Raw genomic sequence first — 22,612 nt, 5'->3', positions numbered from 1 at the left:
TTATTGCAAAGACGTTTGGTCTAGAACAAAAACACAGATGACATTTGCAAAACAATCCACCCTAACCTTATTTCCACAACGTGAGCAGAAGAAACACTTGCATGCGGCGTGCACTCACTCGGCCTTGCCTCAAATTGGCCTGTGCTTCCTCGCTGCGGCTTTTAGAAATTACTGTCAACGGGCACAAGAACTTGCGTCAAAGCACGGCATCAAATTTGCATAAGTGTCGCTAAGTAAGCGTTGACAGTGGGATGTTTTGACACGTTGTTGTGCATGGCCTGAAAGAAAGAAGCTTTCTTTTCTGTTGTGTCGTCCTCTGCGACGGAATGATTTGAAAACGGAACACCAAAGTGGCACGAGTGTGGCGTAATCCAGGTTGTGAAAAATCCCTTCTTAGACTCTTTTAGTTATCAGAAGAAGATAGCTTATTTTTTTTTTCCAGAAGAACGACATGTTCACTACAAGAGCTACTTTTAACAAGAAAATGACTTCGAAGTACGGATGAAAAAAAATAAAAAGAAGAATCCTGCTCTTTTCAAATTTGCCATGTTGGAACGCAAAAAGCTCAGCGGCTTTATTTTTATTTATTTATTTTTTTACAATGTCGTCATGCATTGTTTTAAATTTTGTCACTTTCTGTCCAAACATTTTCTTCTCTACACTATTCCACCAAGATATTACCAAATTTAATTGTGAACCTCCAAAAACATTTAATGTGACATTTAAAACGCTTCAAGGGTCAGGAAAGTAAATGTCTTCCTTCTTCCAACTCTCTTCACTGGAGCTTCTTTTTTTAATATCAAGTGGGAGTTATTTACCCATGTGACCTATCGTCCGTCCTCATGAACAACATCCACCAAGATGGATATTTTCATTTACAAGATAAAGTTCAGTTATTATTAACCCCTTGGTTCCAACGTGCACATGGCCTTGCGTTCCTCCCGCTTCCCCTTTCAGAAGTAAAACCTAAAAGCATCAAGATACGACTAGATGCTTTCTGGTAAAGGTGAAGCAAAAGCCTCGCTGTCGCTGTGGAAAAACACTGTTTATGAAAGCTTGTCTGTGAGAATACCTTTTGGAAATTGAGGTTTTAAGAGCAAAATATTGAGTACGTTGGGAGATTTGTCATGATGACAGTGTGTTTCTACACCTCGCTCTAATTTCCTGACAGAAGGGCAAACACAAGTTCAACCTGAGTGTTGAAAAGCTTCTGGGAAAACCCATCTTTAACAGCTAGTAGTTTGTCAGTACAGTTATACGAAAGTGGCAGTAGAACCTTCTTTTTTTTATATTAACAACTGCTAAACAAGCAGAACAAGGCTCAGAAAGATGATTTTTTTTCAGTGTTTGTCACAATTAGTTGATTCCGTGATGAATCAACCCCCTTCTGTACTTTTTAAACGACTTACCACAGTTCAGAATGAAATAATTTAGTCAATGTGGCAAGTTTGCTGTGTACAAAGAAGCCCATTAATCATTTGCTGTTGGGTAAAAAGTGTATTGTACAAAAAACCCTTAACAACGGAAATCAGATTGGAAGTATCGTTTTTTACATAAACGGTTTCATTCTGGTGTGGTTGTGTCGCAATAAGCTTTTCTAAATCGAACAACTTGAACATCAAGAACAAGATTCCGTGCGCCAACACAGAGTTCAGATCAACTGCGATAAAGTGTCTTCTCAGCTTTTCAAGCATTCTTTTGTGCTTTCCACATCCGCTTGTTTGCTATCTGATCCTCCTCAATGTTAGTATAATTTTCAGTCATGCCCTTTCGCTTTGGCAAGGAAACTAAATTTCCTCGAGAGTTTGTTTTCCTCTTGATGACGCACCCGCTGCATTTGGACCGAAGTAGTTGTGACATTTGAAAACAATTGGGTCAGTTACAACATCAAACTTCAAATAGCGATGGCATACGCTCAGAGAGAATCAACGGCGCTTGTGTAATCTGCTGCTACATCTTTATATCATTCAAAAATAGGTGCCAATTATAAAATGCAATGAGATTTTGGTTCCGGTGTGGTGCGTCGGATGCTATAATTGCCGAAAAAAAAAATTGGGATTCATAGTTCAATGTATGCCAAACTCCATAAAATCCATCAGAGTCTCTACGACACTGTGCTTGAAGAGTAAACATTCAGGTGATCCGAAGGACAAAGTGGTTAAATCTGCCATTGATAACAAGATGTTTTATAGCTGATATCCGCTCTTGGGCATGCAAGGCAGTTTGGAGTTTAAATGTTTGCCATAGACAGTCATCATCATCATAAAAATTTTCATTTGGAGATTGTCACTGCACACTACTGAAAATGTCAAAACAGGGACATCATAGTGCCAAAATAAAAAATAAAGCAACACTTTTACTGATATGACTTTTTATCAAGCTCATTGTGAAGAGTGAATCTTTACTATAGTATAAATATTGTGTCAACACGTTAGCATCCTATTATCATAATATTTTATTAGTGTGTGTTAACAGATTCTACTCAAATGTATTTGTAGAGCACTTTGAAGCAACCACCACTGCATACAAAGTGCTCGAAATTAAGTCGTGTGACAACAAACAGGTAAAACAAATCAATCATTTAATTATTATTATTAACTCAAAATTATTCAAACCAAATTTAAGTCTCATGCAAAGTCAACAGCCAAAGTGTATAAGAATGTTCAAAGATGAGTTTCAAAGAAAGTTGGTGGGAAATAATGAGACCAGCAACGAAAAAGGCTCAATAGGCTCATACTTGGATATTAAGTTTATAATTGTGGTCAAGCCCTTAATTGATCTTCCATCATTATAGCCAAACAACCTTTTACAATTTTCAAAACAATGCTATCATCAAAAACATTATTCACTATTTAAAAAAATATATATCATCTGACAGAGCATTCATGAGACATTTAGTTTAGAGAGTCACACGACCGATTTAAATCCAACCATTCCATTGTGTTTCTTCCTCCACCACATTTCACACTGAGAAAAAAAAGCCATTTGTAAAGCAGCCAGCACATTGTCATGGAAGGCTCTAAGCTCCTCACAGTTTATTGTCCTGCAGTACTCGTCCTTGATTTCAGCTTTGAAGGCACACCACTATGCATCTAGACATTGAAATGAAAGCATTATTGCCCGACTGTATCTCTGCTCAAATTAGTTCATTTTTTTCCCCTCGAACACGAGCCCGGAACAAGAGCGAATCCTCAGGCTTTGGCCCAGTAAGCTTCCTAAATAATCTGGCAGAAAACGAGCCTCTTCTCATCTAGGAAAATCTTTTATTGATTTCTCTATTTTCACAATGATTGCTTCGTTCACTGACTCGCTCCATTTACGAGTAAAAAGTCACCACATCGTTTACAGCGATAGAAACGATGTTTAATTTTAGCCTTGGCTGACAAAACCCAACGCAATTGTGCCGTGCACTCAAGTATGTGGAAGAAAGATATCACTTTAGTCCTCCTGTTGTCTTTGTAAGAGTGAAAAATAAATACACGTCGGATGATATCTTGACTCCAATTATTTGGTTTTTTGAAGGATTTGAAGGCATTTCAACTTCATAACCAAGCACCTTACAATTTAAGCTTGGTACACAACTGTGCTAGCTAAAATGAAATCAAGAACATACACCACAATATCAGCATTGATAAAATAGTATTTTATAGTGTGAGGCTACAAAGAATCACATTCAGTACGATTGAAAAAAAAGGAAGAGAGGAAAGCCTTTCACTAGAGGTCGAGATAAATGCCAAGAATCCGCCCCGCATCTTCCAGTACAGACATTTATGAGAGGAAGTCAGGGTCAATGTAACACGTGATCAGAAGAGAGGCGGGTCATTCATATCAATAGGTCAAAGTGTCCTTGGGCAAGAATACTTATGATGAAGCTGGATTGTTGTTTGTATTGAAGCCTTTGACATTTCTGTTTAAAAGCCAGCGTGACCAAGCAGTAAGGTTCCACCCATTCAACTGATCATAGGTCATGCTCAATTTTCAGTGTTGACATGGCAGAAAAAAGCTGACCTGGGTCCCATTTTTAAAATATCTTAAATGCAGCCAATTATTTGTTTTGCCTCAGAGCAAAAATGCAACAATAGACGGTAAGCAATATTTTAAATTGCAGAGTCAGAACATACTCTTAAAACCGCCGGGTCAAAAGCAACCCAAATTGGGGGAAATTGCTAACTGAGCGCTGGATCCAAATGGGTCTGAGGGCATTGAACCCAGCGTGTTGAGTCATGATTTTTTTCCAACAAGAAATTTTGTTTTTTATTTCATCTAGTGTTTGCACAAAATAAAACCATCTGGATGTTGACCATGTTTGGGATCCAGATTATTTCATTTTGTGCAACCACTTGAAATAAAATTGAATAAATTCAACAACAAAAACAAAAAGTGACCTATCAGTATAGCTGTGGCTAAAAATAATACAAATTTTATCATAAACATCTTTTTAAAGTTGCTCCAACTACTCACTCACACATTATAGCTCTTGATTTGTCATTTTACTTCAAGAGAAACATTTGCACAGGAAATGAATAATTTAGTTCCAACTGCACAATTAATGCAAGTCTTTTGGGATATAATTGCCAAATGACTTCACTTGGGTTGATGGGTGGGCTTTTGACTGTCAAAAGACTTTTCTATGCAGAAAAAGGGAATAATGATACCATTAGCTACAGTGTTTCCGAGCTATATTCCGCTCTCCATGGTGCTGATGAAGGTCAAGCTTAAATAGATCCAGCTCTGTTTGACTCCCGGCAACTCACAAAAGATTCACTCCACATTGCGTCTGGCCTCCAAAGACATCCTCAATTGTGTGGTTTTGCATAACGTAGAGCAGAGCTTTCAAAAAAATTACATGTTAGATTATCCATGTTTTGAAATTTATTCTTTTTTAGTAGTTATATAAAAAAGCCAAGGATGAAAATGATGAAAACAGCACACTGCTGTGATCGTCAGCCAACTAAATCACAACCTTCTACTGATTAATGCAACAATTGATTGACCCTTAACCCTCAAAGTTTTTCAAAGTGTTTTCCTTCACTTAAAGGCTGACATATTCTGAGGCAAAGCAACTCAAGATTCAAATTTTCTTTACAGCGTTTCATACAATGACATGCCGCCAACGGTGACTCGTAAACACTTCAGAACCTCACCCGGGATTTTTTCATAATTCCATCCATTTTGAACACGAGTTCCTTCAAGTGAAATTAATCAGCCTCTTTATCACTTAGGCAATGTCATTAGCCAGACACAAAGTGGGAAGTGAGCGCACTAATCACCCAGCAAGGGGCCCCTTTTGTCTGGTAAAGTCACATTTTCTTCCTCAAGCTGCTTTGCAAGTGCATTTCCGATTGAACTTGTGAAGCGAGCTAAGGATGAATTGCTTTTTTTTTGGAAAGAGAGACTGATCAAAATTTTAGCAATAACACATCTTAAAATTACCAATGCCATTCAAGACATAACATACAGGAAAACCAATCACCGTAACGTTATTTGGGTATTATGTAGGAAAAAAAAAAAAAAAAAAAGAGCTTCCCTTCGTGGAGGGGTTCACTTTCCAAATATTGTCTCTTCAATGTGCATTAACCTAACAGGCCAAGCCCGGCATGTAACCATTAAGACAGATGTTATTTCTGTGCCTACAGTGTGATGATGAGCAGTTATGATGCCTCCTCTGTGTCACTACCGCTCCCGGTAGAATAAGCCTGCTCGATACAACAATTCACTCAAAACAGGAACATTCATAGAAATTCTCCTATCGCATCAAAAAATAACAGGAATTAATACATTAATACCTCCTCGTCTAGTGCTGCTTTGAATTACCAACAATACATAATAAATGATTCACAGTGGAAATCAAGGTGGTTTTATTTAGATGAACACTTGGCAAAAATAAATAAATCGTTACCTGTTTTCCATGTGAACTGATGATCCATATGAAAGACAATATCAGATCGCACATGGATGAGTAAGACTGAGCAGAGGACGAAGAAACAGAGGCGTTTCCCAGTTCCCCGTGCCCAGACAATGACCCCAAAGTCATCCTTTAAAGTCATAGTCCAGCCCATTGCGTCCTCTCTTACTCCTGGGGGGAAAGACAGAAAGGTCATCAGAAACTCTCTTAAAAGTAAACAAGGTCCAACAGAAGAAGATCCACATTGTGAGCCTTCAAAAAAAAAAAAAATCTGTGTCCCTTAACTTTCAACACAACGTTGATTCATGAATCCTAACGTGCTGCTTTGATATATTGCCTGGCGTTCCTTTGTTAAAAACGACCATAAATAATTAGTCAAGGCCTCCTCCTAACGTACAATACAAGTGGAAGTGTTGAAGAGACTTAAATCATGGCGTAATAGGAAGGATATGTGGCTTTTTTATTAGGGCTTATTTATGATTCTCGGCTACTACCGGTAGGTACATGGATTTTGGTCCTAATAGTGTTAAGAGGGATTAGTAGTGGATTCACAGGCCTTCAATTGTGCTCCACCGACAGATATGATGACAGAATTTAATCCGCTCGACCCCCCCCCCTCGCTCGACCCCAAAAAAAAAAAACCCCAGTGATACCAGTTGAGAATGTATTCCTTTTAATGGACACGTGCTGATTGGCAATCCGTCCTGATTCAAAACATGTAAGGTGTTTGAATAAATATATGCTTAATTTGACTCTGGTAAGCAAAATTAGATGGTTGTTTAAGTTGGGTTTAATGAGGAAATACAGATGGCTCGTTGCCCGGATGAGTTTCCAGATGTCAACTTGACTGTTCAATTTTTCTTTGAATTTGATATGACGTGCGGTCGGAAGCCTCACTGGCCTCCAAGATGGATGTAAACAAAGCATCGGGATGTTTATTTATCTAATTTTCTAGTGTTACAAGTTCAGCAATTCAGCATTTAAAATTTATGGTAAAGAAGGTATTTCTTTTTAATTTGTTGTGTTTTTATTCTGGTGTCAAGGAAATATATTTTGTGTATAGGTTGGCTTTAAACTGACAAATTGCACCAAAAGCAGTAAATCTCGACCCGGTCTGTATTTCTGTTTGAGGTAACCACAGTTGACAGGATAACTCCAAATGTTGCTTTTCAGAGTTTAAAGCATTTATACAGTTCAAGCTTGAGCTGCAGCCGTCTGGCTATCGTGAAAATCTGTGAAAAGAAAATCTCCTAACTGTTAAATATCTGGGTCAATGGAAGTGTGCCAAGTGCTCAGTAGCTCCAGAAAACCTGGCATATAGAGCAGTGTGGCTCAGATGCCGCAGTGCCTCCTGTTAGATACGGCGTGATCTGATGGAAGGCAATCTGCCCGCCTATCTTGTCTGCGGCTCATTCGCCGGATTTGCCGTACACATCTTTCACGGATGAGGAACGCTCGACCGGATTCTCCCTCACAGGTGGTCTGGGTAATGGATGTTTGATTCCATCTATTAAAATGAATGGCTAATTTGATAAGGAAAGATTTAGCACCATCACCCAGTTGACCCAAGGGACATTTCTGGCTTTCACAATTTGAAGAAATTATCTTGACAGATCTAAATGTAATGGAAAATATGGCGCTCCGATTCAATGTTTAAAAGATTATGATTGAATCCCCCCCTCCCTCGCCCCTTTCAAATGCAGACACGAATAAGTCTTGTTCGGATACATCTGAGTGATTCAAATCGAGCCAATTTTGCCCATAAAGTTGCTGTGCTTGGATTAAAGTTATTAAAAGAAAAATTCCCACCAAACATGACTTATTTGATGTTTCCTTCAAAGAATTTTAGATGGGAACCTGTGATTATGCTTGTGGAAGCTATGAGCAATCCCCTCAAACTCTCCTGATCTTTTTTTTTTTTTTGCTTTTCTCGTCTTACTTCATTTTCTTGTCTCGAGACGGCAAAAGGATATCGAGTCGGTTGTTATTGAACAAAAGGGAATCAACCGCTCTTTAGAGTCTGCCAAGGTGTTCTAATCAAAACAGACAAAACAACAACAACCAAACAAGCACAAGCATCCATTTCTAATTATTTTACCTTTAACTTTGACGCTAATTCAATTTCTTGTTTACATTGTACTACTGCAAAATGTGGCTCAACGGCTGAATGAATAAACTATTTTATTGAGCCTCACCCTCACAAGTGGCTCAATTGGGATATGGAGGCATAAACAACTAATATTTTCTATACACACTAGAAATTTTTGCAAATAAACATTGTACCTGATCAAGATGATTTCCAGTCATCCCTTTGGGGCAATGTTGTCAGTTCAGTTAGGGAGCAGCCCTTCTGTGGCTTTACTAGCAAGGCAGACGAGGCCTCCAAAGACGTTAAGTCTGACAGGCGGGGTAAATCAGATGTATCAGGTCCTCCACCTCAAGCACCATCCAGTGGCTTAATCCTGTGCGAATCAATGTGTCGCAAGCTGGGACAGTGTCACACCTCCGGCTGCACCTTGTACTATTAAGCCCCTGGCGTCGGATATGTCGAGGAGACACCTGCTGAGCCTGGTACTGGAGTCAGCTAAGAGACCGGGTCTGAAGGTTGGGAGGAGACAGAATACAGATGTATGAAAGATCTGATGTAAGAACTAATCGTCAGTTCACACAAAAATGACCTAAAGATTCTTTTGATGTGTAGCTGTTAGGCAAAAACAGCAAAATAGAATGCATTCGTGTCCATTAGAACCAAAATATTTTTTGAGTCGTACATACAGTACACAGTGTTCCAAAATTCATTGTGTTCATATGTTGCCATGGAAACAGAAATTTTACCATTCCTGTGTTACTTCATACATTTGTATTAATCAGTATGGTGCATTTGTTTGGAGCAAATGTAAAAAATGTGATTTTTTTCTTCCTCTTGCTTTGTCAGAAGTGGGTAGTAACAAGCTAGATTTACTCATAAGTAACTTTGGGAATAACTAGTACCTGTCAGAGTAGTTTTACAATAAGCCACATTCTGTTTGATAGTTGTATTTGTATATTCAGGTTTTGGCCTGATTTATTTTAGTTGCATCATCAAGCCAATGTAGCCACTATCAACATTTGCTCCACCAATCAAATGGACAGCAAGTCATACAAGCACACACAAAATCTTTGCAGCCCCATACAGATGCAATATGTTTCTAAGTGACTCATTATAAAGCAAGGCAGAAAGAACGGCGGAAAATACGGCATTCTGTCAGAAACTGCACAACACCACCCCTGGCCTCACATTTAATCTGTTTACTTAACACCCTATGGGGAGGGGGTGGGAGCTATGGCACGCTGCGATGTCGTTTGCATTTTGTTGTTGTTGCTGTAGTACTCCAAATCATGCTTGAAATAACCACAATTCTTTCATCAACAACTACTCCCCTTGTTTCCCCACACAGTCCCATTAGCTTCTTTTTAGGCCCAGCTCACAAGTTTCACTCTTTTGTTGATCTTCCCGGCCATGTTCCTGAAAGCCCCAAGATCCCAGTCACCTCGACTTTATTTCCCCCGGCGTTTTGATGCTTTAGTTTGCTTTTCCTCTCAGGCATCAATAAGCTTGGCTCTGTAAGAACAAGTCTCTTCTGAAAACACAATAAATAAACCCCAAATGCCACAAAGGTGCTGCTTAGTCACATTAATTAGACAGACCTTTATTAACACTGCAAAAGTCTCGTCTAGACTTGATTATTGGTATTGTTTCGCACTGCTGTCTCACATCAATAAAATCCGGGTTGCTATCTGCATAGGAATTATTTATATATATATATATATATATATATATATATATATAAAATAGATATAATAGATATAATAATAAAATATATAAATAAATGCAATGAAGATGCAATTGACAAGTTCACGACAGGTCATTCTGCCCCAAGGAGAACATTTTCACCCTCAATTGTCAAGCACTGACATTCACCACATTTGTGTCAGAATCTACAATTTTGGATAACTAATATTTTGGAGAGTCCTATCTCTGCACTGCAAGCAAACAGGCAGGACAACTGCTCTTGAGGCAAGGGTTGTGAACTCAATCAGCCACTTTTTTATCCTTGTGGCATGGAAGTACTTTGGTTGCCTCGCTTTGCCGTGGTCTGGCTAGATAGGCAAGTTGACGGGGTCAAAGTACTGGCTACAGAGCATGAGCAAATAGAGATATGCTACGACACTATGACCAAATAATAGCACCACACAAGTTAAACTGTCTACGCTTGATTGAATATAATTACATAAAAGTGCTCCATGTTTGTTGCATATGCTTCTTTCAAGTGTTCCTCAAGATAAGATGCAAGATGTTTATTTCGTAAAAATATGGTCCCAAGGCGGTACTGATGAAACACAGCCCAGCTATTAACTTTCTTGTTGTCTCTCTTTATTTTTAGATTGACTTGGGTTGGAAGCTCATCCAGCAGACAGGAAAGGACATCTTCAGAGGATTGCTGAATTACATTGATTACTTATAAAGTGTAATGAGACTGACTTCATTTGGAAAAAGGGCAAATGTATGCGTACTCCACAGAGTTAATTGAATTAGAGAAATAAAATTAGATATGATTGGAAAATCTTACTTCAGCAAAGTCTGAACTAATGTTCCACCAAGGCCCTCAGCTCAGTAGTCTTCTTTCTCCCTCAATAATTGCCCCATGCATCAAAACTATTCATCAACAAATATCCTATTTATCATACATCTATTTTTATGCAATATTTACTCTTTTTCAACAAAAAATAGCTGTCTTTGAGATTAAGAAAAGGCCTCATTGCAGTCCTGTATTATATAAACCTTATCCAACTGGATACTAGTCTCATGCAATAAATATTTCATCCGAAACATGAAACATGAAATGGGGTCTCACTGAAAATGTAAAATTGATGCAGCGCAAACACAAACACAAAAGCTGCAAAATGATGAGCTTCACTAGTGTAAACATATCCGATAAGAACGAGATAAGTCTCTGAGGAAAAACATGGATGATACTGTGGTTGCTGGAGGTGAAAGGACATTTCTTATCTGCCTTTTCCGGAATGCTAATTGGTTGTGTTTCAGGAAATTAATCATTACAGAAGGTGGAGGAGGAGGAAAGGACTGCCGTGGACCCTGGTGAGAAGTTAGGGCAGAATGTGACAACAACAGCACAAATCAAATGCCTCTGAAATGAGTCCACACAAAAAAGAGAAAAAAAAATGAGGGACAGAGAGCCTGAAAGAGAAACAAACCATTCCTGGATAATCGGATTTGTTGTGTGTGGCTGTTCCGCCCGCCTGGCCTCACAACCTCCCTTCATTTAAAAAAAAAAAAAAAAAACTATAATTAATGCAGAACTGGCTATAATCCTGGTCACGCAGTCCTTTTTTCAATTGAAAGCAACGTCTTGTGGGACCAGGATATGCAGGTGAGCGTATCTGAGTCGTGACTATGGAGGACCCAGAGGGAATTGTTGCTCTGGGAGGGCGCCATCACGGCGAACAAGGGGGTGGCGTGACGGCGTCAGGATTAATTTTGAGAGTCGGGTAGCTGAGGCAGCCTGATAACATGGGTCAGTAGTCGCACAGACACCTGGACTCCGTATGTTCCTCTAGAAAGCGGCTTTAATGTACCGAGAGCCATGTGGATTTCTAGTCCCAAGAAATTGGCGACGCGTGTCAGCGGAAGATCAGTTAGACGATGACGGACAAAAGGGAATGTGAGCCTGCCTCTTACGATAAGCAATGAATATGTCCTAAAAAATAATTTCAATCATAAATAACCCTCAGAATCAGTGATAAATTATTAGATCGTAACGGGCATATCAAGTCTGGTGTGTTCACACCCACAACGGCGTACCAGCTATTTTTGTTTTGGTAAAAATCAACATTCTCTACAATATGTTTTGTTTACAATACATTTATTTACATAACTGTACAAAATTCAAATTGTAACTAAGATTCAGCTGTCAGCCCTTAGGGTAAATCGTAGTGTAGTGATTGTGTGGGTCATTCCCCACTTAGTATGCTGTGCACAATTGCCCTGTGCTTGACTGGCACTGAGTGAATTTAGCAGATGCTCGTGGTAGAAATTACAGTGCTTTTCAGGTTTGCATCAACATGGTTGTCAAAATATGAAACTTTCCCAAAAATGTAAACCAAAAACTTCAACAAAAAGCAAAAAGCAAAGAATAGTATGAAGGCTCTTGTTTACCTGTGACGTGAAAAGCATAAATACTATTTAAACTGGACAGATAGTGATGGACAATTTTTGGCCAGTTCACGAGTGCACCAAAGTAGTCATATCTTTTTTCAATAAATGTTGATTTATTTTGAATCAAGATCTGACCACAATTAGGGTGGTAATTAAATTTTGAAATGGCATCAGACTGTATTGAATATACTGTACGGTATGTTGAAAAACCTAAAAGAGTAAATACCTAAGTTTGGTCATTTGTTTTCCATCAAGTCATGATTCTAGAATTTACATTAATCACAAAACCTAATTATTATCTTTGCCATTCTCTCAGTTTCAAATGTCAGAACATTGTGTTCGCTGTTCATTGACCTTTCCCAAACTATCAACACTGCCAGCAGCGCTAATAATTTCTATCTCACGCTGTGCTATCTTCAGGCTCCAAACAATGAGACCGTTACAATACATGGTTGTGCTTATTTGCGTGCTAAAATATGTGTTTGTGACATTATCAGTCAAGGAAATGGCGATTGGATGAGGTGAGAGAGGGCAGAGGGTGGGAATATTTTTGCCACCATGCTACTGGCCTCATTTGAAATGTTTTTACACTCCTGAGGTGCCGCAGATAAAACCACCACCTGTTGATTGCAGCGAGGCATTCCTGTTGTTTCCGAAAGCCACAATTGCCAATTGATTAACCTCAAGGTTTAACCATCATTGCAGAGTGCTAAAGAATTGACAAGCACACGCACTCAGACTTGGATGTTGAACTCCTCATATTTTTAAAGGTGCAATATAACCTGCGCATTTAGGCTGATTTAAGGGCTGAGTACAATTGTGAGAAGCAGCCAGACAGGGCGTAATGCTCAATTTGTGGACACTTGGATTATCGGAGTGAATGGAAAGCAGAGGCGGGACGACAAGAGGAGGCTTGTTCAGCATTTGTTACTGGAAATGATGCTTCCATTTTGAGAAAAGCCACTTTAACGGGTGACTTACTTTATCGATTAAAGGGTGTTCTAGGGATTAAACCCTTACCTTATATTGATCCAGTTCGGTTTGTAAGGATGGGAAAGGAATAGTGCCGTCTTAGTCCTAATATTTTACTTTATACTTGCTTCACTTTGTATGCATGAATTAATTGGAAGCAAACCTGGTCTAAATTTAATCCATCAAGACAAATTAATTGGTGATGTCAATTTGTGGTATTTACAAATAATGTCTGACATGCACCTGAGAGGCAGTGAGGTGTTTTGCAAACAAAGCAGCTCAACAGTCAGATAACTGACACACAATGGTGGATGCTGATTAGCTCGAACAGAAGATGATGGAATGCAATTCGTCACTCACTCTAAGGTGTTTTATCTCAAGTGCTGCAAGACAGACACGCACAGAAACAAAGTGCCTGCTTCAGCTTGTTATGAAGACACTATTTTGGCAGCTACATTTCGGGGGCCTTGTGCATAATGTCAAAATTTGATGAGAAGTGTCGCCACTAATTGTGAGTTTAAAAAGAATACAGTGCGGATTATTTGGGAAGATGATGATGATGCGTTGAGGCAGTGTCAAAAATTATATTTACATCCATCACTTATTTATTTAATTTAGACAACATTCTCAGGGTCAGAACTGTGTTTTGCTCTGGGCTTACAGAATGTGAATAAAGTTTTGAGGAAGGCTCAAGTATCTATCCACAAAAAAATGGTGAAAAATAGTTTTACACAATATCTGAAAAAGTCTAGTTGAAAGAGTTCCTGGTCAATACATGCTTTCTATGATCTAGAAACAGAATATAAACTGGAATTACTACCACTGAACTGTATAGCTGCAATAAGAGGACTTTTTTTCCAATTATATCTTCCATTTTCATTCCAAATGCTACAATTCCTTCCAAAATTGAATCCAAGTTTATTTTTCTTGTCCCTGTCATTTTCCATTCCTAATCGACCTTGCATAGCCTTCTGACATCAAAAGCAAAATTGAGTCCAGCATGTTTCACTGAAGGGGATTCTTCAATTGAAAAGATTCGACTTTGTCTCTAAAAAAAAAAATCTCAGGAAGAAAATCCTGGCTTCAAACCAATTTCCTGAAACTCAATGACCCTTTAATGAGCGCAGCAAGAGTCGCTGCTCTTTCGTCTCCATGCTTCCATATGACAGATGATAGACTGAAGGAGTGGGTTTGTGCTCACCGCCTGACCGACTCCCAATGATTGTTATTATATGGTTCTGAGCTCCTTACTCAAGAAATGACTGACCGTCCAATTTATTTCAGGGCAGCCTTAGTATAGGTGAGTGGATGATACACAAGTAAACCTCATGTAACACATATTACTGTAGTTAACTTGCTGCTGATGAGGTTTAAAGCTTCTTGAACATGGTATTGCTCTCTTTTTTTCCCCTCCGTAAAGTTGATTACAGTAGAATAATATTTTGTAATTTCAAAGTGACTTATTCTACTTTCGGGTGCGTAAGCGCTTTATTAAAAAGTTCCTCAGCACCGGTTCATTTCAGCTGGTTACCCCTCAGTGCACACAACAATCTTTTTCTCCTTTCGTCTAAAGCCTCGATTTAAGAAGAAATTAAAAGAACGAAGTTCATTCTAAAGTCATTAAAAGCGGTTCAATTCTAAGAAAGAAACTGATAAGGAGTAGAACACTCCAGCCTGCTGACGAATCACTTTTCAATGGTCCCCTTTGTGTTAATACTGATTTGAGGGCACACTGTTGACATAAATAAGATTACTTTAATAATGGTGGTTACACAAGTTACTTATAGACTATGAAGTCATGCACTTTCTGCAGCGTTTGTTCTCATTTGGGTCAAGGCCGAGATGGAGTTAGCCAACTTTGGACTGCTCACCAGCTAGTCACAGTGCACATCTACAAACTACACGTTCACACCAATGACAAATTTAAACCCTCCAATTAACACGGCATGCATCTTTTTGAAATGTGGGAGGAAGCCAAAGTACCTGGAGAAAACCACACGCAAGCATATGGAGAGCATGCAAAAGCCACAGAGAGGTCTTGGAAGAAGTGCTGCGGGATTGTGTTGTCAGGAAATAATCAATTCTCTACATATATTAACTGGAAAAGTCTGACACAAGTGACTATTTTGAAATAGATGTTTGGATTTGGTAGACTCGATACAAGCATTTATTTGAATTGGAAAAAGCCACTGTTGACAGAGGGAAAAGCATCTTAAGATGGAATCACTATATTCAATATTGATTTTTTTTACCTCCAACAATTTGTATCTGCAATTGTGTCTTGAAAACAAATTAACAACTGTAAGGTAGCCCGAGAGCAAAAAAATAAAAAGGAGGGAAACATAGCGCGGTAGAATTGGTATAATTATTTGATCCAACATAGATCAAAAACTGGTCGATTTAAATTTCAACAGTCATTCAACATAACTAAGTCAGATAATATTTTGAGGTGATTTATTCATTTTTACATAACTTTCAACTGTGTCTTCAACAAAAGAAACACTTTCTCTGTACAATCTCATTACAATCCCCCCCCTCCCACCCATCCAACATGAGCAGGCAAGAGGATTTGTAACTCATTTGTATGAGCTTTCTGCCATCAGACTGCACCAGACATGAATACTGTCTTTTTATCCCAAGGACAAACAAAATAGACATTTCAGACAGATGATTAAATTGAAATGTATCTTGTCTTATCTATTTATACCCAATATTCAAGATACTGTGGTTGCCTTAAAACATAAAAAGACACACTAAAATGATTGAGGTTTCTGTAGTTAAGAAATAACTTTTTCAATCTTGAATTGAGAAATGTTATTTAATCACTGCTGGTCTAGCTGAAGGTCTACCTCAAAGACTAGCAACATAGAAATTAAATCAGCCGATATTGTTTTCTGAAGCAAATGCGGTCATCAAGGTTGATTGTGTTTGTTGAGAGTTAAAGGTCAGTAGAAAAAATAAAAAATAAAAAAATAAAAATAAGGCCACTAGATGGGTTTATTGAGCATGTCACTAAATGTTCCATCATTCAACAGGCTGGAGATTCAATGGAACAGCACAAGTCAAGTCTGGAAAATAAAACACATACATTCACCATCTCCATCTACACAACCTCATTTAACTTCAACCAGTGCAGCCGGCACAACATAAATATTTCACAAGATGTGCTTTACAGTGCAGCCCCAGCAACATTTCACGAGAGCAAGTCCTCGTGGTTTGCTTTGGCAAAGAGACAAAATGAATTATCTCGCAAAATAACAGCTGCAAAAAAACGGGAGCGACCTGAATGTTGATGTGATTCTTCAACTCCAAAAACTGACAGCACTGACCCGAACACAGATCAGGAGTTAAGTCAGTGAATATGTATTGTGTGAGCACTAATCACTTACTATGACTTTCCAATATTGCTAATGCATCGTCTAAGTTTGGAATTCTGGACATTTTCAACATTTCCTCCCATCAAGAAAAAAAACAATAAACTGTTGAATCAACATTTTGCGAACATTTCTGACTTTGAACGAACCCGTTTGCTCCGTTAGCCAACAATTGTAATTTCTCCACCCCTCAGTTAAATAGCAACCAAAAGACAATATACGTCATTGGCAGCGAGTTAAGTCTTAAAAAAAAAATCCAAGCTTGAGTTATGGATGCTTTTAATACAGTCTATTTCGATCCACAGAATCAAATTAAAACAGAAGGCACGCTAAAATCTTTGCAGTAAATATATGACGAGCCAAACTGTTTTTCTGCAATATCTAGTGGCTGAGAGTCGGATTAACATCTGCTGGGTCCACATGGTGGTAATTCAATGAAACTCTCAGACAGGAGGAAACGTGAAGAAAAACTGGATCCAAAAATCAAACTCATCTATGCACACAACATACACAACATATTGACTCGGTGTGAGCGCCGTGACCGAGACACCATGGGGCGTTTTGTAAATATCATGGATCTTCGCCTAATGGGTAATTCAATTCCATATTTCAACAAAATCTAATTTGTGGCTGCTTTCTCACTTAATTGATCTGCTTATTTTGAATTACTTTCGACACTTGTTGTGTTTCCCTTGCCACTTTAAAAATAAATAAAATAAAAAATAAATCACAAACCCACATCAGAACTGCCAACTCCATAAAATCACTGGCAGAGTCTACATTCAAGTCAACCTCTCGTCTTCATTCAGCAGTCATGGAGTCGACTTCCTTTTGCGCCACCAGCGATATCCTCCACCACAGCCCTCGCCACTGCTGCTCACTCAACCCTGTCAAACTTCATCTCGGGAAGAAAATCCAGGCTTCAAACCAATTTCCTCAAACTCAATTGGGACGAATCAGCAATCATCCTCATTGGACCAAAAGCAACCATGGACCCACCTCCCTTCCCCTCACAAATCTTAGTCTAATTTCCGAACTGAGCTACTCTTTCGACCAGCATGTTAAACACCTCTCAAATGTAGCTTATTTTTTCTCAAAATCATCACCTACCTTCACCCCTCGCCCTCCTCCACTGACCACATTTACCCAAATACAGATCCATGGCTCCTCATACCCTGAAAGAACCAATTTCAAAATCCTCCTCCTGACCCAAAATGCCCTTTTCATAGAGTAGCTGACTGAGTATCTCCATCAACACAGTCCCATTCCCGTCTCCTCCAATCAGAGCCAAGCACAAATCACTCAGAGGTCTTCTCAATTGCTGTTCCTACTCTTTGGAACTCTCACCCAAACTCTTCAAGACTCATCTATTTTGCTCTACTTTCAAAGAGACAGTTTCTTCTGTTTCCTTTCAAAAAATAATTTCCCATCAACTTGAATAGTGTCATTGGAAGTCCTGAAACCCATCACGACTGTGTTTTATATATTTTTTTTATTAACACGGAAACATGGCCCTGACAAAAGACTAGACAACATTGATGTCGTGGCACCTACCGCCCATGCTCATCATTAACACAATGAAACGTCTCATTGTTCTGCACACTTACACCAATGATGTTGATATTTTGGCTAATTAAACAGACAACGTTCACCGTGCATCACCTTCTCAAACGCGTGCGCCGCGCCGGGGCAATTAAGATTGGAAGAAAAGCCAAGCATGTTTAAGATCATAAATGCTTAATGGGTTCAGGTAATTGGATTTACAGAAATGGCATGAAAGCTGAAGAAGTACCATTTGAGGGAAACATATGATTGGGTAAAATGTAAAAATCCTCTGCCGCAATTATTACTTCTAGGTTGGTTGTATTTAGATTCTGACAGGAGCGGTGAATCAGCAGAGAGCTGCGGCTGACCTTCCCTGCTGTTGAGCGCATTACACTTCAATTAACGACAACGGCCTGCTGAGAGCAGAAAGAGCAGCTGCTGGGTACACATGGTGGCAATCCAATGAAAGTCTCAGATCGGGGGGGGGTGGAAAAAACTTGAGTCGCAATCAAACACACCAAGGAGACAAGATTGCATATCCATAGACCAAGCAGTGAGTCCTGACCCGAACAGCATGAAGCTTTCACAGCACGCAAGAGCTAGTTACAAATATGCCCGATTTTGCCAAATGGGTAATTCCATTTCATGTGCAACAAAATCTAATTGGGGGTTCTTTTCCCTCACTTTTTTTGATGAATTATTATAGAGACTCGTTTCAGTTTTATTTGACCCTTTTAAAATTTTGCGAATGTCCCATCTAAACATTTTACAGATTTAGGTTACGTGACAAAGTTTCATGAGAGGGACAAATAGTAAGACCGCATCTGAGGGTGACCAAGTGTTCACCCACAAAAATGATTAAATTAACATATGCAATTAATGCCTCTTGAGTCCCTGATGTTATTGCGGTTTATTCGCCTGACTTCCCTGTAGGCAGCACGAGTTTACTTTCCTCTCACTGATGGTGTGAATGTGAGTGCCAACACAAAATACGTTGACCCAATCTCAATTTCTTATAATCATGTCAATTTGTGGTTGAATTGAACTGATTTTGATTATTTTAGTGTGACACACTAAAGAGGGAATAGAAATTGTTGTGTATTTAAAAAATAATTAATAAATAATAATCAATCAATAAATAAATGCTTAGCAGTGTAAAACTGAGTGTCGCAAGTATAGAAAACAACTCTCTAAATAAATCTGTATTACAAGCTATGCAATATGTGTACAATGTTAAGTCATGTGAAAAATGCAAGCCGAAAGCTGATAATTAAAAGCAAGATTGTTTTTCGCCCACACAATAGACAACCATCTGTCAGAATGTTTTTCTACACTATCCATGTTGTAAGAAAATGTCACCTTGAAACTTTGGGCGTGTGACGCAAAACCCAATCCTGACAACATCATTAACATGAAAAATGTGCAACGATACATTTGCGCCGACAAGATTAAAGCCCCCCAACAATGCCCAGACCTTATCGGAAAACTTTAGCAGGGGTGTAATTACGTGGGCACCAGCCAGCCTTCAACAACACCGTTGGTCTGATTGGATCTCACCTTGACTTGACCTACTTGACCCTGGGCAACTGAAACAACTCCGTACATCAAGACAAGAAAAAAAAATTAGCTAATCAGCTGATAAAGACTTTAGATAAAAATGTCTCGATCCAATTACACTTAGAAATAACTCCTTTTTATTGTTCCTCGCCGCAAAGGATGCAGCTTCTTGTAGGATACGGTGCTCATTTTTTATGTTACAAATTCTTCTTCAAAACTTTCCGGAAATTGTTCAGAGGACTGAGTACACTTTCTGTGTAACTTGCATTATAATGTAGCTGATTAGTAAATAAAGAAATTCAAATGGTGTCACTGTGAATCATTTGAGCCTACATTCTGAAAAAACAAAACAGCATGAGCGTGTGGTTGTTTGTAGAATTGACTTGAAAACACACATTTGACTCAACTCCAGAGTATTGACTCATCTAAATGTCAACAATCAAAATAGCTGCATATTTATGCATCACGTTCTCTTTTGTAGCATTTCAAAAAAGGCACGTTTAAATGAGGCTTCAAGTTGTGTGTTGCGCTCCAATGATGTATTGAGTCGGCGAGAGTCATGTCTGTCTAAAACCAATCATCATTGATGGGCTTTCTTTTTTTTTTTTTTTTCCTCGAAATCCTTCGTACTGACACGGTATGGCGAATCTTTATCCGTTTTGTGCCCCGAGGTTGTAATTCAAGGAACCAATTATTGAATCCCCATGAGTTTTGTCTGGCCCCAGTGTTACTCACCACCTGGAGCACTATGTGGGTTACTCTTGACATCAGCACCCTGATGGCCTTAGTCAAGTTACCTAGACAACTTTAGCATGCGGTTCTCAAACTTTTCTCGATGTATAAATGACAAACTTCTTTCAACTGTTAATTCTGACACTTAGAAAATTTGGGTGTGATTTAATTTCTGTAAACTCAAAGTCTCGTGAAAAAAAAAAAAACGTTCTGGCTAAGGCACTTGAAGTATTTTTAAAGGTGTACTTCATTATAGCTACATAATATGCTCGTCTTTGAAAAGAAGTTTGTCAAATCGACCTTCCTATACAAAGTTTAATGGTTCGATGTAATTTGTAAGATGTACTTCATCGTTCAAGCCTTTGAACCTGTTTTATTCAGCCTTTTATAATGTCACCTCATTTAGCCATTCACATAACGGTGCTGTTGCCATGGAGCATTTGCCAAGGAAATTAACATCTCGTGCACATTTAGATGAAGCCGTGTCAAGATCAACCTGGGCCTCACTCTGTACTACGCTGATGCTATTAAAAAGTGTCAATCAAGGAGTTCACCACGAAGGCATAGGAGTAAAATTCACAACCCACACTTATTTTTTCTGTCAACACGCTATTAACTCGAACATTCTGTATAAAGAATTTCCTGTCCCTACTGAAATTTATAGAGATGCTACTAAGCCATCTCAGGCTTCACAAAACACCCACAGAAACGTGTACTATAATTGTTTTTTATTAAGATAAAATAATATTAGAATTAAATTTAATAAATTCCCCAGATGATATAGAATATATGCCAGTTAGTATTCTTTCTGTGTACATGCTGCTCCATTGATAAAAACACTACAGTTTTCTAACAACGTGTTGTTCATTATAATCAATACCAAGCTAATCCCATAACGTGCTGTTAACATGAGTTTAGAAAAAGTGATGATGTCCATTCAGCAGATTGACTAATGAGCCAATATTGTCTGTCTGTCAGCGTGTGGCTAGCAATTGATATTCATTTCAGTTATTATGAAGATTTATAACTCAGTTCAATACATTCAGTAAATATGCTCCAATAAATTAGAACCAAATAATAAATGATTCAAGTATATAGCTTGTTCATCACATTAAATGCCAGTGGTCTTTCTTGCCAATTATAGTGAACCTGAACAACAATCGATGGACTCGCTAATCTAAATTCACATACCATCTGTAGCTTCTACACGCCTGTCTGAATGTTCCCTGGCTTGGTAAGACAGTGATTAAAATCAGCCAATACTCGAAGACAGCATCACAAAAAAATAATGATTTCCTGCTCCACTTTGTCCACCTCTCACCACAATTCAAAGATAAGCTCTAGAAAGAGCCATAACGCAATAATGCACCTTTCTTGATTAAAATAATATTTTAAAACTGAAAAATTGAACACGTGCACGGTTGATTTTTAATAAATGCACAGCCTAGAAGGAATACTAATACCCAGACGTTATATTGCATTCTGAAAATGTTATGTTAACGCAATGAACATTATGTTTTGGACATTTTACATCCGACAATTCCATATAATCGAAGTAGTGGAATTCAATGCAGGTTGATAAAAACACAATCTGGAGCAATGCATGTGGTGTTGCGGGAGGACAAACATTTGCCCAACAATACAATTGGTATAGTCCCTGAGGAAAGCTACTGGGAAATTCCATCAATCCATTTTCTGAAGCACTTGTCCTCATTAAGGTCGAGGGTGAAATGGAGCCAATCCCAGCTGACCGAACACGAGGCGGGCAACACCCTGGACAGGTGGCCAGTCAATCACAGTTCACATATCGAGACAGGCAATTATTCACACACACATTCACACCTATGGGAAACTTGGAGTATTCAATTAACACAAAAAAAAAAGCATGTCGTGGAACTGGGCTACTGAGAAGTGAGATTGAACATCAGATCTCATGACTAACTAGCCCCACTGCGAATTGTTTTTTTCCCAATTTAATACCACAGTGGCCAGAGAGCCATTTGCTAAAACTAGGTGCTTGTAAAACTGGTTGTAATATGATCACTGTGCAAATGGATTCCATTAGGTGGTAATAGCATGTGCAAAATAATCTGATTTGGTCAGAATCTTGTTGAGTATCAGGGAAATTTGACAGTGACATCATGTAAAACAGCCCAAATCATGTTACCGTGTAGCCATATAAGCACATCTACACATTTTCTTTTACAATGCACCACATTAGTGGTTAGTTCTCTGGAAGTGTGGTCAAAATGTGTTGCATGAGAGCCTAAAAATAAAATTGTTCAAACTAGGCCAAAAATGATATATGCT

The 22,612-nt window shown here is 38.6% G+C and overlaps 1 protein-coding gene across 3 annotated transcripts in view; it reads right to left on the bottom strand.

Annotated features, from left to right (window-relative positions):
* The window catches only part of thsd7ba (thrombospondin, type I, domain containing 7Ba), an 86,079-nt gene that overhangs the window by 51,737 nt on the left and 11,730 nt on the right, over positions 1 to 22,612 (bottom strand). For 2 of the 3 annotated variants that reach the window (XM_085920974.1, XM_085920976.1), the window contains 2 exons: positions 8,189 to 8,503; positions 5,900 to 6,076 (listed from right to left, as the gene is read on the bottom strand). In XM_085920974.1, the coding sequence (XP_085777100.1) occupies positions 5,900 to 6,059 (160 nt within the window). In that variant the 5' untranslated portion in view covers positions 6,060 to 6,076; positions 8,189 to 8,503. The remainder of the gene's footprint in view (positions 1 to 5,899; positions 6,077 to 8,188; positions 8,504 to 22,612) is intronic. The other variant, XM_085920975.1, reaches the window with a different exon arrangement.

The sequence above is a fragment of the Syngnathus leptorhynchus genome, chromosome 9 (genome assembly GCF_054491065.1).
Source record: "Syngnathus leptorhynchus isolate UIUO chromosome 9, UIUO_Slep, whole genome shotgun sequence".
Lineage (NCBI taxonomy): Eukaryota > Metazoa > Chordata > Actinopteri > Syngnathiformes > Syngnathidae > Syngnathus > Syngnathus leptorhynchus.
The sequence above is the reverse complement of the archived record's forward strand: the minus strand, read 5'-3'. Positions and strand labels throughout refer to the sequence as shown.